Source organism: Eubalaena glacialis, chromosome 7 (assembly GCF_028564815.1).
Source record: "Eubalaena glacialis isolate mEubGla1 chromosome 7, mEubGla1.1.hap2.+ XY, whole genome shotgun sequence".
Classification (NCBI taxonomy): Eukaryota; Metazoa; Chordata; class Mammalia; order Artiodactyla; family Balaenidae; genus Eubalaena; species Eubalaena glacialis.
The window spans coordinates 22,058,646-22,076,008 of record NC_083722.1 but is presented as its reverse complement, the minus strand read 5'-3'; the positions used below and the strand labels follow the sequence as shown (position 1 = coordinate 22,076,008).

Here is a 17,363-nt window from a genome sequence, read left to right as displayed (position 1 = left end):
ACATGGCTACCATGGAAGCATGTGGTGTAAGTCGCTTTGCCTTTAGCAAAACACAGAGAACTCCTAGTCCTACCCAAATCCCTTCTGGTCTGTAGCTTGCTCACACTTGAATTAACCTTTCCTGTGGCTGCCTCAATGTGCCTTCTTTTCCCTAATATATTCCCCTCACAGCCCCAAACTGCTGATACTGACTTTAGGGAACTACAAAGGATAATAAATACAGTATTTTTTCTGAATAAATTATCTTAAGGCTACAAATATGTATAAAGTTACCTTTCTGAGCTGTTATCAGATACCTTAAGATTTTTAATTCCAAAGAAAAGCTATCAAGAAGAAAGAGGGACATTTGCTTTCATCATTTAAACAGAAGAAAAAGGTTGGAGGCAGAGGGGAATGCGATTTAGATACCAAAAGAAAGGAGTTTCCATGAGTAGAGCATTCAGCTAAACTGATTTTTTCCTTTGAGGCAAAGTGAAAGTATTTCAAGAACATCTAAATAAAATTGCCAAGTGTCCGTCAGCTACTAAAGTTATCAGAACAAAGGAGAGCTGAGGGCACACAGCCAAGAGAAAAGAAAGTCTCCTCCACCTCCCCACACCCGCCTGGAAATCGGCCCCGCCAGAAAAGCGAGGAGGGTCACTCCAGCGATTGTCAGTCCTGCGAGCCTCCCAGACGCTGTTGGGGAACTCGGGGGTCTCTGGGGGAGTCGGCAATGCCAGTGTGGCAACGGCCCAGAGGAGACGGAGGAGGGAAAGGACAGAAAAAGAAGCCGTGGGAAGAGAGAAAGGAAAAGATAGTAAAAGAGAAGGGAGGAGTGTGCGAAGAAGGCGGGGAAAGGGGAGGGGCGGCAGGGTGAGGGGAAGGAAAGGGTCGGGGCTCAAGGTAGAAGGGCAGGTGTGAGGCAACGAGGTGCAGCGCGTAGTAACCCTCTCTGCTGCTCTTCGCCCTACAGCTCAATCCAAAGCCAAGGAGAAAGACGAGAGAGGTCTCACCTGGAAAACCGTGATTTGATGAACCGACAGGTCCTCTGACGCCCGCACTGGCTCGGAGAGGTCGACTTCCGCGGAACCCCGCCCCAGGCACCTGGTGGTCCGCTCTGGGATCCTGGAGGCTTCCCTCTCAGTGGTTCACGAGCTGAGGACCTGAAAGGAGCAACAGTGGAAAGGATTCTATTTACACAGAAAAAGGCATTTTAGGCTTTTTAGCTCCTTTAATCCTGCAGGGCAGACGTTACAGTCATCCTCTCATATATAAGAAATCTAAGAAGCAGATAAGTTTTCTGAGGTTGGACAACTAAGAAAAGAGCCGAGGTGGAATTTGAACCTAGATCTGTTACAGTCCCAACTCCTTCCATTTCCCTCCCAACAGAACCAGCGAATGGTATCTCAAGGCTTAGGTCTTAGAAAGTAATCCCTATGTTAATTTGTAAATTTAACACTATTCCAATAAAAATACGAACTTTTTAATAAGTAGATTTTAAAGTTCACATAGAAAACTAAACAAGCAAGACTCCGCCTGGGAAAACTGAAAAAGAAGGGCAATGAAGGGGCACTTGTCCTAAAGAATTTTAAACATATTATAAAGCCTCAATAATTAAACAGTGTGGCACTGGTGAATGAGATAAACAAATAATTCAGAATAGAAGGTCCAGAAATAGATGCAATCACAGGCAGAAATCTAGCATATAATAAAGGTAGCCAGTCAGTAAGAAAAAGATGAATAGACTTTTCAATAAATGTATGCGGAGAACTGGGTAATCATCTGGAAAAACATTAAATTGGATTCCGACCTCACTCTGTACACCGGTAAATATTTCAAATAAATAGAAGTTGTAAATGTTATAAATGAAACCATACAAGTGCCAGAGGAAAACATGGGAGAAGTCTTTTATAACTTCAGAGTAGGAAGCCCTTTCTTTCTAATTACGAACCAAAATCCAGAGGCCATAAATGAAAAGATTGATAAATTTTACCCCACACACAAAGAATCCATACTCCGGCAAGGTAAAACAAAAAAACCCACTTAAGTAGAGTGAAAAACAAATAAAAAATGGAAAATATACTTACAACTTATAGCTCAGACAACAGACAGCAAAGGGGGAACTTCTGAATAATAAAAGTCATGGAATTGGCAGAGCTGAGCTGGATTCCCTACTGTTCCACCCTCATTTTGAACTTAACCAGATTGCTGAGCATTCATAACCACACAGTTATGCTGATCTCATTAAGCAGAAGCTTAAGAAAAAAAAAGTGTCCTCAGGTCCCTTACATCCAGAACCTTCAGAAAACTATAGAATGTCAAAGTTTAACATTTAACAACTCTCCTGTAGGGAGAAGGGTCCCTGTAATTAATATTTCAATAGTGTATTCCTGGCTAGGAGCCGGAGAGACAGTGGTTCTCCTTCTGCTGCCAGAGCTGACATTTATTAATAGATCACTTCTTGACTGTGTGCAAGAACTGGGACCTAGAAAAAATTAAACACGTGAAATTATGAGGGAATCACTGTATAAACAAATAAATCAGCAGAGCAGGCCAAGTCCCAGGAAGGTAAGGAGAGGAAGAAATAATTACAACAAATATCTAGATAGCATTTCTTATGTACCAGGTAATGTTCATGTAATGTAAAAGGCAGTTGCTTTTATCATCCTCATTTACAGACGAGGAAATGGAAGCACAGAGATTAAGTTATTTGGCCACTATCACAGTCTGACTTTAGACTTGCTTACATAAAACGTAGGAAAAAAAGAGAAGAATCACTAAGAGGCTAAAAGTTTTAAGATGACATGATAATACCTCTCCTTTGCTGCCCTCTTGTCTAGGTTCACCCTACTCCCTCTTGAGGTCCTCCAGCTTAGCCACTTTCCCAAAGACCCTCTCACCTCTCCCCCCAATGCCACTCCCATTCCCAGACCTGGCATTCCTCATCAGAATAGTCAGGAACTGGACTCAGCCATTGTCAACCGAGCTGCTGGAGCCAGCTCAGAGCAGTTTTCTAGTAACAGAATCCTTGGAACCAGCAAAAGCAGCTCTTCTAAAAATGCATACATGCAGCTTTCTTGTTAATTGGAGAGTCTGCAATTCAGTAAGATTTCTCTTGAGGGCCTCCCTTTTCCGGAATACTTCTGTAAAAGAAACATTAATTTACTCAAAGAAAAACCAGATTGCCATAGCTGTTACACTAATTACTGAGGGTAATGGGAGGAAAAAAAAAAAAAAAAAAAAAAGAAAGCCATGTCAAATAAGGGGCTAACTTGCAAAGAAAGGCTGTCAGATCACAAACTGGGATTAGCAGGCGTGGCCCTGTGCCACAGGAATCTCCTTGCCATTGCCTCGGAGCACTACTGGGAGAGGGCCTGGAGACGTGCGTCGGAAGAGAACAGCACCGCCGTTGCCGGTAGGCGGGTCTGCACACGTGTGGACGGAAAAGTTACTGCTAAAGGGGAAGGGCGATTATTTATTGCCAAGCTGAAATACAGAGATGTATTCTGCATTCTAAAGGAAATGTGGGCACGAAACGCAGATGTGGAAGAGGAAACCTCTCCTAAATGTAGAGCTCCTAATACTTCCAATCATTTGCAGTTTCTCCCTTTTGTTTGGAATGGCAAGCTGAGGGGTCTGGTGGGCATTGATTCCAAATGTACCAGGGGTAGACGTTGTTAATGTGACTCAATAAATCTCTGAAGACCTCAGGAAAGACAGGGGTTATAATCCCGAGAGAAGTAGTCCAAATGTGGACCCCAGCAGCACTAAATCGCGAGAAAAACCCTTCCCTGGGAGGTTGCATCTGGGCTTAGTGCCCACCGTCCCAGGACCGCCTCTCGGGGTTCATGCCAACGCTCCACCCCGGCCCGACCAAGGAGAGGGAATCCGAGGGGTTGCAGCTGAGCAATGCCCACCACGCCACCGCCCAAACGCAGAGGACGCTACAGCCGCCCGAGCAGCAACCTGCTCCGAGAACTCCCCGCGGGCGGAAGTCCCTCTCCGCACTTCCGGGGCGGGGCCTAGCTTGTACCCCGGAAGGCCGTTGTGGGCTCTGGTCCCTACTAAGTCATTCCTGGGAGCTCCTCTGCCCCGAGTCTTTGAAAGACTCCGAATTCCTGTCTCACCCGTCACGAAGGTGATTTTTTGCTTCCTGATTTTACCCAGGGTAGGATCACCCTCGAATATTGGAATTTAAAGACACTTCAGCTGGGAAAGGGCAACATCTCCAGTGTGGGCCCTACAGGATTCCTAAAACTGACACACAGGACCCTAAGAGCTCTCGTCTTCATTATTAGCAGTCTGAAGCCAATGCTGCACATCCTATGTGCTTTCTCCAAGACTAGGAACCAGACCTGAGAGGGCAGGACTTTCAAAAGGGCGGCGGTACTGCAAAATCCCTTGGACTACTGAGTCGTTTATTAAAGAATTTAACTCAAGACACCAGTCAGTATACTCGTTTGGACATACAAGCTGATAAAAGGAATAATTCCTAAAATGAAACACTACAAGTGGAGGCAATAAGTATGAATACATCCCATGGCATAGTATGAATCAAGAACATAAAACAACAAGGGTCATGACTAGCCAAAAAGAAATAGGCAAAGCCTCAGGAAGCCTGGATTCTATTTTCACCTGTACCACTAACTTAATGGGTGACCTGGTGCAAGCCACATGACCTCTCTGGACCTTCATTTACAGAATAACGGGCTGGAAAATGATCTCAAAAGTCACTTCCAAACCTAGCATTCTATAGACTGTATGAGTAAACACAACAGATCAATGCAGTTCTTTGCTGTATTACATAAACTGATTTTTCTAACTCTGGGATTGTTACTTTTTAAACCTGTTGAAGGAAGTACCATTGAGTTACAAAAGTAGACTAGTTTTTAAAAAGTCTTCTTTTACACTACTCAATTTCCTAATTAACTAAATTTCCTGCTAATATTTCCCCCTACATGTGTTTAAGTAGGATTAACAGAGTATGTTAAAAACTTTTTAAGTGGGAATGTATTTTAATACTTAGCAAACTTTGACAACGTTCTGGCTTGGGGTTTCCTTGGGAAGTTGGCAGTTATTCCTGTCTAGTGGCTGTCCAAGGGACTGTCAAGGGTCATGTGTTGTCCCCAAAGCTAAATCTTTGGTAAGTTGCAGGCCCCCTGCTAAAGAGATAGGTCCCAGTGTTTTACCTTGTATTTTATGTAATGAACCAAGATATAGAAGGCTAAAACTAGACTTGTACTCCTACAACATCTTCCACTTGGTATAAAGGATGGAGGCAGATTTGATGCTGAAAGCAATCTTAAAACATACAGGTATGTTGCTGTAAACTCCAAACGTTAAGGCTTTTTGTAATCTTACAAACTACAAAATATATAAACACTTAGGATTCTCATAAAGCTTGGCATAGCTAATTTTTCTAATTGTAAAAAAATCTAGTATTTCGTCTCTCTTCTTTTTCCTATTTACCTTAAATATATCTAGGCCAGGGTTTCTCAACCTTGGCACTATTCAACATACAGAGCTTGATAATTCTTTTGCTGTGGGGCTTGTCCTGTGCACGCAGGATGTTTAGCAACATCTCTAGCCTCTAACACTAGATGCCAGTGGTATCCCAGCCATCCACTAAAGGTACAACCGAAATTGTCTCCAGACGTTGCCAGATTTCTCCAGTTGGGAACCACCGGTCTAACTTGAGATACAAAAGCCTATTCTCAAGCACTTTTGCAATGATAAACAGTAATCTTTAGAGTTTCCTATTTTCTTTCTTAACCAATAAATAACTCTGACCAAACAAATAGAAAGCTTCACATTTCAACTTTTCACACATACCCTCCTAAAGTTGAATTTTTTGGTCTTTAGTCTTAGGTATAGGCAGTTATTGATGTACAATGGAAATGGGTCTGTGCACAACATAAGAAGACATATATCCTCAAAAGCAGTGTAAAAATTCCTGTATGTAAAAAAATAATCCACACAATAATTCGACAAGCATTTATTAAACGCCTACTATGTGCTCAGCACTGTACTAGGCACTAAGGGGTGCAAAGATACAAATGTAAAAGTTATTATTCCTGCCCTCAAGGAGCTTACAATTTAACTTGGGAAATAAATACAAATGTGAAACTACAATACAGAATGCTAGAAAATAATTACAAAACAACAGATTAGTAAGTGCATGGACCATAGTACAAACTCAAAGGATCAGTGCTGAGGCAGCACAGAATAAGGGAGGTCTCAGGGTGAGGTGAAATCGTCAGGGAGAGCTCATTCAGAAGATGTAATGGAAGCTAGGCTTTGAAGGGAGTAATGAACATGAGCTGGGGCCAAAGATAAATCTAAGCAAAAGGAACAGCATGAGAAAGGCACAGAGGCAAGGGCTTATAAGACAACAGTGGAAGGTCACAGGAAGTTTAACCATGATAAATCAAGGTGAATATGCTAGAGAGTAATGAAGCTGAGGCAGATTAAGTATGGAGGGTAAGGTAATGGAGAACTTTGAACATCATTGCTCTGATAGGAATTATTTGCTGGGTGTTCTTGAGTGAAAATGAGATATCATAAAAATGGAGTTTGAGGAGGACCATCTTGGAAGCATACAAGGTGGGGATCTTGGGAGCAAGTAAACCGAAAAGAAAGAATTACAATAACCTGGGCCTCAGATGATATGGATCTGCAGAGGATATGAAGGGATGGCAGAAACGTAAAAAAGTCCAGCCTCAAGGAGAAAACTGACTAAGAATTGGAACAACTTAGCAAGATTTTGGACATGAATGGTGGAGACCAGAAAAAGACTAAAAGACCACTCTAAGATTGGGATAAGAAACATGAAGGGTAGTGAGTCTGTTCAGGGTAAAGATGTTAAGCAAAGATGCCTATTTAAAAGGAAAACAGGGGTTGGGGACAGAGTGATGAATTCTGTTTTCAAATACCAAGTTGTATAGGTACCTGTGGAAAAGTTCACAGGTACCTATAGTACCTGTGAGAGACAACCCACAGGGCAGGAAATATTAAGTTACTCAAATATAAGAAGGTAAGTGTAAACAATCACAATGGTTAAATAGGAATATAGAAAAAGTAGTGAATAAAATTAAGACATGGAGATTTTCTCAGTGGAGAGGAAGAAAAGACCAACAAAAGCTAAAAGTGAAGAAAACTGACCAAAAAGGATCCCACAAGTCAAAGGAGAATTCCTGAGATGCAGGGGAAATTCCCGAGTATGAAATATAGATCTAGAAGGACAAGAACTAAGAAAAGGCATTAATATTTATCCACTGGTGATTCTGAGGATATTTCAGTGGAATACAAAAGCCAACAAGGAGAAGTTTTAAGAACAGATTAATGAGGAAACGGGGTTTAACAATGGATGACATGTTTGAAAAACCATGAATGACAGAAGAATAAAATGGTAGTTGGAAATGAGCAGTAAAGTTGAAGCTTTTACACATTTTATGCTGTAGATGAACTTACGGGTGTCATCCTGACTGTCCATCTGCCTGGCTTAGGGCATGGATATTTCATTTCCCTCCACAATGCTACTTTCCCTGGGGCAGTTTAGAGAGAAATGTACTTGAATCTATAAGTTACTGCTTTGTCCTCCCAGTTTTTAAACATGTTTTACTTCTTTAAACATGTTTTCCTTGCAGAATTTAGCTTTCTAGTACTACAAAGCATCAAAAGTATCAACATTTAAAGATGATATAATTATAAACCAAAATGGCATTTTCAACCAATTTTCCAGTAACTGTTATGGATTTGCACTATACTGCACATTCCCTCCCTCAGTAACCAGGAATACATAATTTTTAAATGGCTGGCCAGGGTTAGGGTGTTCATTAGAGATACAGCAGACCAGTTGTCAGGAGCACAGGCTTGAGAATCAGACTCTGTAGGTTAGAATCCCTGCTCTATTACTTACTAGTTGTGATCTTGATCAACTCATTCAACTCTCTAAGCCTCAGTTTCCTCATCCATACAGGGGAGTATATAATATCTACCATAAGTATGAGAAATATGTAACATTGGGTTTGGCACATAGTGAGTGCTCAATAAATGTCAGCTATTATTATCTAGAGCCTCAGAACCAAGAGTAAAACTAACTGTTCCATATGGGAATCAATCACTGCATTCTAGCACTGCCACCTTACTCAGTGGAGAAAATCTTTGAAACCTAAGATGTCTCTCCTAGGACTATGCTGGATCGCAACAGTTACGGAAGAAGCACTTTATTACACCAGGTCCTAAAATGAAAAGCTGCGGATGGGAGAAGAAAGTACTGGTCAACAGTTCATTTCAGATTAAGAGCATAAAAACAGAATATGCAGGATAAAGGAACTTAGTGCATGTCACTCACAGTTAGGAGCAAAATAAGGTCATACAGAGTGATCAACAATATTCTAATGCTAAGAGTGAAAACTGGAGACCAAGAATGGGCTTCTACTTATGCCCCCAAAGAAACAATAGCCTTTTTCTACTGTCTTATACTACTTGGCTATTTCTATAGGTGTGCTGAATCAGCCTTGGTATATATTGTTCTTTCAAGTCATATTCTTTTCTCACATGCATCCCAGTATAATACTAATCTTTCTGGTCATATTTCCTTTAAATTTCTGCCAGATGCTTAGTAATTCTGAGATTTAAGTCTGGCTACACATTACTCTGAGTAAAGAGATGTTAACTGGTACATCTACAGTCATTTCAATATGGTACTCTGCTGAGAGCTTTCATTGGAATAGGAGACAACTGTTCCCCTAAACTATCAATACATGGGAGGAGTGTGTGTATACATGCACATGCACACACACACATACTCTCCCTCTGACAATGTACCCATCCTATGTAATATCTGTACACAGGTAGCATTTGCCTCAGGTAGAATTAGTATCTTAAGGACAATAAGGCACAACTAAAGTGGAGAGCAAGGATCTGGAGACAACTAGATTTGTTTCTGGTTTCTTGTAATTTCAAGTACAAGGGAATTAGGAATGGTAATCTATAGGCCAAAAAGTGGGAGAGGGAGAGGGAGGAGGGAGGAGGGAAGAAAAGAAAATAAAGGATACTGAAAAGCATTGTTTTGAAGAAGTTAACCAAGGAAACCAGGATGACAAATGACAAGTGGGTACCAATGGTTCAATGAAATAGATGTAGATAACCTTGATGTTATTAGTGGTCAATATGGGCCATACTAGGGTAGGGAAGGGATGTTATAGGGAAGGAATTTATGATACAAAAGGTGGACCTCTATGATACATGATTTTACGACTGATTTTTGAAAACATCAATCATAAAACAACATGATTAGAAAGTGCTGTCCCTGTTCATGATAGTCACAGTGTGAAATTTCATAATTTCCCTTGGAATTTTCATCACAATGTGTATCATTTTCTTCTGGATAGGATTAATGGAATCAATTCCAATTCTGACAGCCGATTTTGGAAACAGCCAAAAGTTATTCAATTCCAAATATGGTGAATAAGTGAGTAATCAAATGGTCAAAAATGAGATGAAATTCAAGAGTTAATAGAGTTTTCTTATATGGTCTATTAGATGGGAATCTTGAGAATGTTCCAAATATCTAGAGGAGTGGTAGCACTTGGAATAATACCACTACTAGAATAGCTAGAACTGCCCAATTTAAAGGACAACCTATATTTGGATTCTTCTGGAAGTTCTAGGTGTTACCTTAAACCAGCCTCATTACTTTATACAATATCCCTTGGTATACTGAAAGCTTCAAAGATGAAATATAGTGCTTGGTGATGATGAGTTTAATACTGTGTCTTTGCTGGATTACAGATGGAGTGCACCAGAATTCAGAAGAATGAGGAATTGTGAGGTGAAGTATTCAACTGATTACCGCTGTAGATATGTAAAGCTAATGGCAAGAAACAGATGAAGAATGAGTGAGATGCTGAGGCCGTCTAAGGAGGTGGGTCCAGGGTAAAGACAAGAGTGTAGACCATCTAGTCAGGGGGTTTGTGCAGACCCCTGAGAGAGCAGTACCGTAATGGGCCAAAAGAGATGAGTATACGTTCTTTGGAAGGATTTTTATGTCTTCTTCAAGCACCTCTGTCTCCTTTTTTTCCCATGTGATGCCTTAACGAGGATAGTGTAAACACCTATTTGTACCACAGTGTACAGTGGGAAGGTGGAAAGCAGAGTCAGAAGTCACCAAAAGGTACAACCATCCAAGCTCAAGAGCAGCGGGGCTGCGTCTCCACTCACCTCTTTCTCTGCATCATTCCCACAACCATCACTAATGCGTCCACTTCCTCGCTGACACAGGTACTGGGACTGGGAGTGGTGAAGGATACGTATGGATGCTCAATGACTCAGTGGAGTCAGTGAAGGTGATATATGAAGAAAAATGCTGGAGTGCTGTTAAAAATATAGCATTCTGAGTTTGCATGGGAATATGGATTTCCACTATCAGGAGCATTAGAATAAAATAAAATGCACACTTAAGCATAAATACATGAGGTGTCTGTAAAAATTTCCCTAGAACTAGGATCTTAGAAAGCTAAATATAAGTCTCACACAGAGGCTGCTTCAAACTCTAAAGCAGCTTCTTAGATCTGATTAGGAGCACAAGTGCACCTTTAGGGGAATAAATGGGAGAAGGGATCACAGATGGGAAGAAGCAGAGGAACTAGGAGGAGTAGCCTCTCTCAAACCTATAGCTACTCACCAAAAAGACAAAGTTAAGTGCCTCAAGCCACGACAAGCAACTTGCTCTAATGCTATTTTAAGCTTCTAAAGGATACCTTAGGCCATCGGGAGCTCCACTCCATCAGACACCTCCCAAGATAGTCAAGCTAATCAACCTGCATCAAGGCACTGGGCCCAAACTACTGAAGAGCTATTCTAACTTTGTCACCACTATCAATTCTGACCCTAGATAAGGTTGTAATGATGCTGAACTTTCTGCCTTTTTATTACACTGAAAGACCTCTCACTAGCACATGGTTCCTCTAATGTTGAATAATGCCCAATCTATGACTAAAGTTTTTTCCTAAACTCCCATGGATTCAGATTTTTCTCCACTGTGGATTCTCTGATGTCGAATGAGACTTGACCTCTGAATAAAGGCTTTCCCACACTCATTACATTGATAGGGCTTCTCCCCTGTGTGAATTCTCAGATGCTGAATGAGGCCAGTGTTCCCATTGAAAGCTTTCCCACATTCTTTACATTTATAGGGTCTTTCTCCAGTGTGGATTCTCTGATGTTCAATAAGGCCTGACTTTTGACTGAAGGCCCTCCCACACTCATTGCATTTGTAGGGTTTCTCCCCAGTGTGGCTTCTCTGATGGCCAATAAGATGTGAGCTCCGCCTGAAGGTTTTCCCACACTCATCACACTCATAGGGCTTCTCCCCAGTGTGGATTCTCTGATGTCCGATGAGGTGTGAGCTATGACTGAAAGCTTTCCCACACTCATTACATTCATAGGGTCTCTCCCCACTGTGGATTCTCTGGTGCAGAATAAGGCCCGCACTCTGACTGAAAGCCTTCCCACACTGATTGCACTGATATGGCTTCTCCCCAGTATGGATTCTCTGGTGCAGGATCAGGCCTGTGTTTTGACTGAAGGCTTTACCACACTCCTTACAGTGGTAGCGTTTTACTTTGTTGTGGATATCCTGATGGGAAAGAAGGGCTGACCTGTAACTGAAGGCTTTACCACACACATTACACTGATAGGGTTTCTCCCCAGTGTGGATTCTCCAGTGGCGAACAAGACCTGAACTCTGAGCAAAGCTCTTCCCACATTCATCACATTTATGTCGTCTCTCTTGGGTGGGATTTCCCCGCTGCCTCTCTATTGTGCCCAGAAGGTCTCGGGCTTCTCCATGCTCAAGACCCCCGATAACATCCCCGTTGCATTTGGCAGCTGTCTCTCCATGTGGTTGGATTCCAGTAGATATTACCTGTTTTGAAGCTAATTCCCTGTTCTCATTCCTGGTCTCACCACCTGGAATAAAAATGTAATAAACATCAAGCCAAAGTCACTTCCTATTCTCTATATTAGGAGAAAGAAATCAAAGATGGGGGAAAGGAAAATACACTTGGAACAGCTACAAGTAAACGCAAAGCTCCCATCTGTCTCTGAAATGCCTTCGTTAATATGGGGAGAAAGGAGCAGGGTCAAACAAAAGTACCACACACCAACTGGGGAAGAACTGCCATCAAATAGGGTTGATGGAAGGAGGACTAAAGTAGAGGAGGGATCAACTGCGGAGAAGTGGAAGTTGGGGAGTGGGAAGGAATATGGAACTATGAAAAGACCTAATGAGTGGAAAAGGAATGAAAAAAGTCCCAGTCATTAAAAGGGAGGAGCACAATAGGTCTAAGTGAGAGAAATCTATGTGAACTCAGAGAGCACTAAAAGATTTCAATTTCCAACTGGCAAAGAGACCAATACCCAGTTACAAACTGTAAGGTAAGTCCTAGATTAGAGAATAAAAGTGCCCTTTTTTAAAAAAAATTTATTTATTTTTTCTGGTTATTTTATTTCTATTTATTTTTTTAATTGAAGTATAGTTGGTTTACAATGTCGTGTTAGTTTCGGGTGTACAGTAAAGTGATTCAGTTACACATATATATGTGTATATATCTTTATTCTTTTTTAAAATTCTTTTCCATTATAGGTTATTATAAGATATTGAATATAATAGTTGCTGTGCTATACAGTAAATCCTTGTTGTTTATCAATTTTATATTACGGTAGTGTGTATCTTAATCCCATACTCGTAATTTATCCCTCTCCCCACCTTCCCCTTTGGTAACCGTAAGTTTGTTTTCTGTGTCTGTGAGTCTATTTCTGTTTTGTAAATAAGTTCATTTGTACTATATTTTAGATTTCACTATTTTTTAGATTCTCTGCCTGACTTACTTCACTTAGTATGATAATCTCTAGGTCCATCCATGTTGCTGCAAATGGCATTACTTCATTCTTTTTACAGCTGAGTAATATTCCATTGTATTGAGAGAGAGATATATATACACACACACACACACACACACCACATCTTCTTTATCCATTCATCTGCTGATGGACACTTAGGTTGCTTCCATGTCTTGGCTATTGTAAATAGTGCCGCTATGAACATTGGGGTGCATGTATCTTTTCGAATTAGAGCTTCTGTCTTTTCCAGATACACACCCAGGAGTGGGATTGCTGGATCATATAGTAACTCTATTTTTAGTTTTTTAAGGAACCTCCATACTGTTTTCCATAGTGGCTGCAAAAGTTCCTTTTAGAACTCCAGAAGTCTCAATATTTTATCTTTCTGTTGGATCCTGAGTTTAAACTCAACTATGTCTTTCAGAAAGCTCAAAGCTACTGTACACATAAACAAACACAAAATCGTAAATGATAATAACAACCAGAGCTCTCCTTACCCAGGGAGAACATGTTTCTGTAATTCTCTGGCCTGTTATCTCTACTCAGATCCTTCTGTGATGAATCAAGAAGCCATTCCTCTCGAATTAGGGACACAGCCATGTCTTCAATCTTCTCCAAAGTCTGAAACAAAACAAGATGCCCATCTGGGACTGGGACTGTTCCACAGTTCAAACCCAGAGTGTCAGAGAGATCCACCAGGGTGGGAGTGGATTAAGAGGTGGGAATGTACTGTAAAGGGATCTGCATAGCTAGCAGGAAAGAACAGGAAAATGCACCAGATTTATTGGGGGAAAATCAAGGATCAATCTGTCTCTATGCAGAAGAACATGGGGCAAGTTCTTAAGTGAGTACTGCTACAGACAGTCCAGACATGGGGTAGATGCCACAAACACTGTCAAGTGGAGCTATGGGGTTTCAGTGAGGAGCACAACTCACCTGGAACCCTGCTGTAAGAAGTGTAGCTGTCATCTCCTGGTCTCGAGGACTTCCTTTCTGGGAAGGGGTAGGACTCTGTGAAGCAGATATGGCTGAGAGAGGAGAAAGGAGCTATGAATGAGACCAGCCTTGTCCTGTGGTTATAGGAACCAGCACTAACACATTCCAAAATTATTTGTATTTCAGCCGATATGCATGCCAGAGATTTTGAATATGAAATGCTGTTAATCTTGGACTCTGGGTTCATACCTACGGTTGCTCACAAAACATCTGCACTTTGATGTCCCACTCAGCCTGAAGTTACATGTCAAAAATAGAAAGTGTACTGGTTTCCTAACAGGAAGTGCTTTACAATTTCTTCTCTACCACCAAAGCTATAGTCCATCCTTGTGCTTGTACACAGTATTTCTTTAGGTCCTGATCTCTTGCCAAGCTGAATATGAGAACCAATCTATCTCTACTAACTCTATTACTTTTTTGAAATGTCTACCATGACTGCCAGCATCTGCTTCCTATAGAAACCAGACAGGGTAATATCAAAATCAACATAGACTACTGTGTCTTGGGCAACAGGCATTAGAATTTACATAAGGATTGTATTATTAATTGAAAATGTTTCTATACTTCTTTAGAAATATTAAAAATCCACTAATTTAGAACAAATTACTATAAACCACATAAATGAAAAAATAAGAAATTCAGGGCAAGTATGAGATGAGACTAGAACATCTTATCTTGCTCCGTAAGAAAATTCTCAAAAAATGATGGAGAAATGTCAATAGGACACAGGAGCCAGACTGAAGAGGCCTCCTCTGGCCAACTCTGAGACAATTTAAGCATCAAAATAAAGATAGTAACAGAACATTTCTGGAATAAAATAAGAATTTATGAGTCCATATTGATAAATAAAAAATGAATAAATAAAATAAAATGGGGGAAGGAGGGAACACTCTCCATTACAATAAATAAATAAATGTAGAAGAAATGACAGAGTTAGAAAATAATCACTTTAGTAATCACTGATTCAGTCAAGAAGCATCAATAAATACTAAAACTAGTGTTTCAGCAACAAAAGTTTCATGAGGACCAGGATATTTACATAGACTCAAGAGTATCTCCCCACAAATTACTTATTAATTACAATGGGAAAAACAGTAACAAAAACCTAGCAAGAATAACCTTAACCAAGTCATCAAAGATAACATTACCAATAACAGACAAATTCCTGTCGTATTCCTGAGAAGGACAAAATCACTTCTGGGATGTTCATGCCAAATATATACAACTCGAATCTAAATATGAGGAAACATCACACAAACTCAAATTGTTGTCACTCTATAAAATAACTGACTTGTACTCTTCAAAAATGTCAAGATCGTGAAAGGCAAAGAAAGGCTGAGGAACTACTCCAAGTTAAAGGAGACTAAAGAGACAGGACAGCTAATTGCAAAGTGGGATCTTGGACTAGACTCTGGAAGAACATTATTGGGACAACCAGCAAAATATGAATATGAACTGTGGGCTAGATTAGTATTGCATCAGTGTTAAATTTCCTAATTGTGATCAATTTACTGTGGTTATCTATGAAAACACTCTTGTTTAAGAAAATACATACTGAAATATTTACAAATAAAGTGTCATGATACCAGGAAAACCTCAAAATGCCTATGTTGTAAATACACTGTGGTAACAGAAATGTATGAATACATAAAACCCCCAAATTCTTTAATTTGTTCATGAGTTTACCACTGGGACTAACAGTCTGTATTTGAAGCCTAGATAAACATTTAAATCAGGTCTTACGGCTGGTCTGTAAACAGTACAGGCTAGTTCCTTCCAGGAACTAGACAGGTGTCCCAAATGTACTTTCTTTCCTCTCTGCTTTCCCACTCCTCATCAATGAAATCTGGCTCCTCACCTCTGTCTTGTGGCCCTTGGAGCACTGGAGATTTGTGCTGGGTTGCCACAGGTTGGAGCTGAGTATCTGGAGGCTCTGGTGCAGATTTGGAATGCACGACCTCCTCCCAGAGTACCCTATGTCCATGTGCACGAGCAGGGACCTAGAAATAAGACACCTGCGTTACAAGGAATCCCTTTGAGAAATGAAGTGAACAATGTAACAGTACCAAGAGCACATCTAAAGGGATACATACTGGGGGAAGGAAAAAGCAGAATCTCACTGACTTAGGAACACAAACATGTTGATTTGCACAGAAAGGCATCATTTCTGCTTAGTACTGAAGGAAAAGATTTCTGCTGATGCCCTCCCTGCTGCACACAATGCTGATATTTTGCATTCCCAAGAAAGGGGAAGAATGATAAACAGAAGCTTAAAGCAGTGCTCTTCAGTGGAAACAACTTTTGATAAGGAACTAGGAAACCTGAGTTACGGGCTCAGATCTACATTTAGTTATTTGGGTGCCCCTGAAAAAGTAAGTTAAGCTCTCTATGCATCAGTTTCCCATCTGGCAAACAGAACAATACAGTTGTAGGGATGTTATGAGGATAAAAAATGGATTTATATCCTTTATAAGAATAAAAAGAACTCTACAAATACAAACCATACCACATGATAACTCTTTTCATCCTCCTGCAACACAAACTCACGCTCAGCATTTATTCTCCCACTGTTGTGTCAATGTCCCTCCACCCAGCTTCCTGGACTCTCACAGTCAGAGCATGCCCACCTCCTTCTACTTACTGGCCGTCCTAGTATATCAATTTGCCTTTCCAAATCCTCCAGTAGAGTCACCACCTCCTCTCCATTCTCTAGCTGATGTTCCTTAACCAGAGTCTGGAGCTCCTCGGGCAGGATGGTCAAGAACTGCTCCAGCACCAGCAGCTCCAGGATCTGCTCCTTGGTGTTCAAATCTGGCCTCAGCCACTGATGGCAAAGTGCTCGGAGTTGGATCAGAGCTTCTCGGGGTCCTAGTGTCTCTTGGTAGCATAACTTCCTGAAACGCAGGCGGAACAGCTCTTGGCCAGGAGGGTTATTTTCATGTAGACTTGATTCCTGGTCCCAACCATGATCTTCCTCTACCTTGATAATTACAAGGTCCTCTTCAGGACCCTGGTCTGGTGGGGATGGGGCTAAAGACTTCCTTGATTCTGCAGCCATTTAGGGCCAGAAAAGCTCAGGAGACTCGTTTCCACTACTTTCTTTATCTTCTTAAGAGAACCTTCTGAGGGCCTCTTCTTTAAGAGTACTTCTTTGGAAAGAGAAAATGACAAATAGTGTAAAGGCAAGTCAAAGGTCATAGTAATTTACTGAGATATCTTAACAAGTTCCCTACCATGACATGGACTTCATGGCTCAGTCATTTAAGTGTTCCTCTCCAGAAATAACTCCTTGCCTCCTTAGCCTTCTGCATGCCAATCCCATCTGGGAATAACCCTTTCCTTCTGCTTTCTCTCTTGGGGATGTGGAACATGGCTAAACAAAGTCAGGAAACCATGTAGACTGGGTCTAACTGAAATTCTGCATTTAACCTCATGTGGCCCTCAGGGCTGCTGATTTAACTCCTTTCAACATTTGCTATACC

General features: G+C 41.0%; 1 protein-coding gene across 1 annotated transcript in view; it reads right to left on the bottom strand.

Annotated features, from left to right (window-relative positions):
- The window catches only part of LOC133095057 (zinc finger protein with KRAB and SCAN domains 8-like), a 48,017-nt gene that overhangs the window by 23,933 nt on the left and 6,721 nt on the right, over window positions 1–17,363 (bottom strand). The window contains 5 exon segments of the mRNA XM_061195887.1: window positions 11,023–11,952; window positions 13,383–13,506; window positions 13,822–13,913; window positions 15,740–15,881; window positions 16,523–17,030. Of these exon segments, the coding sequence (XP_061051870.1) occupies window positions 11,023–11,952; window positions 13,383–13,506; window positions 13,822–13,913; window positions 15,740–15,881; window positions 16,523–16,939 (1,705 nt within the window). The 5' untranslated portion in view covers window positions 16,940–17,030.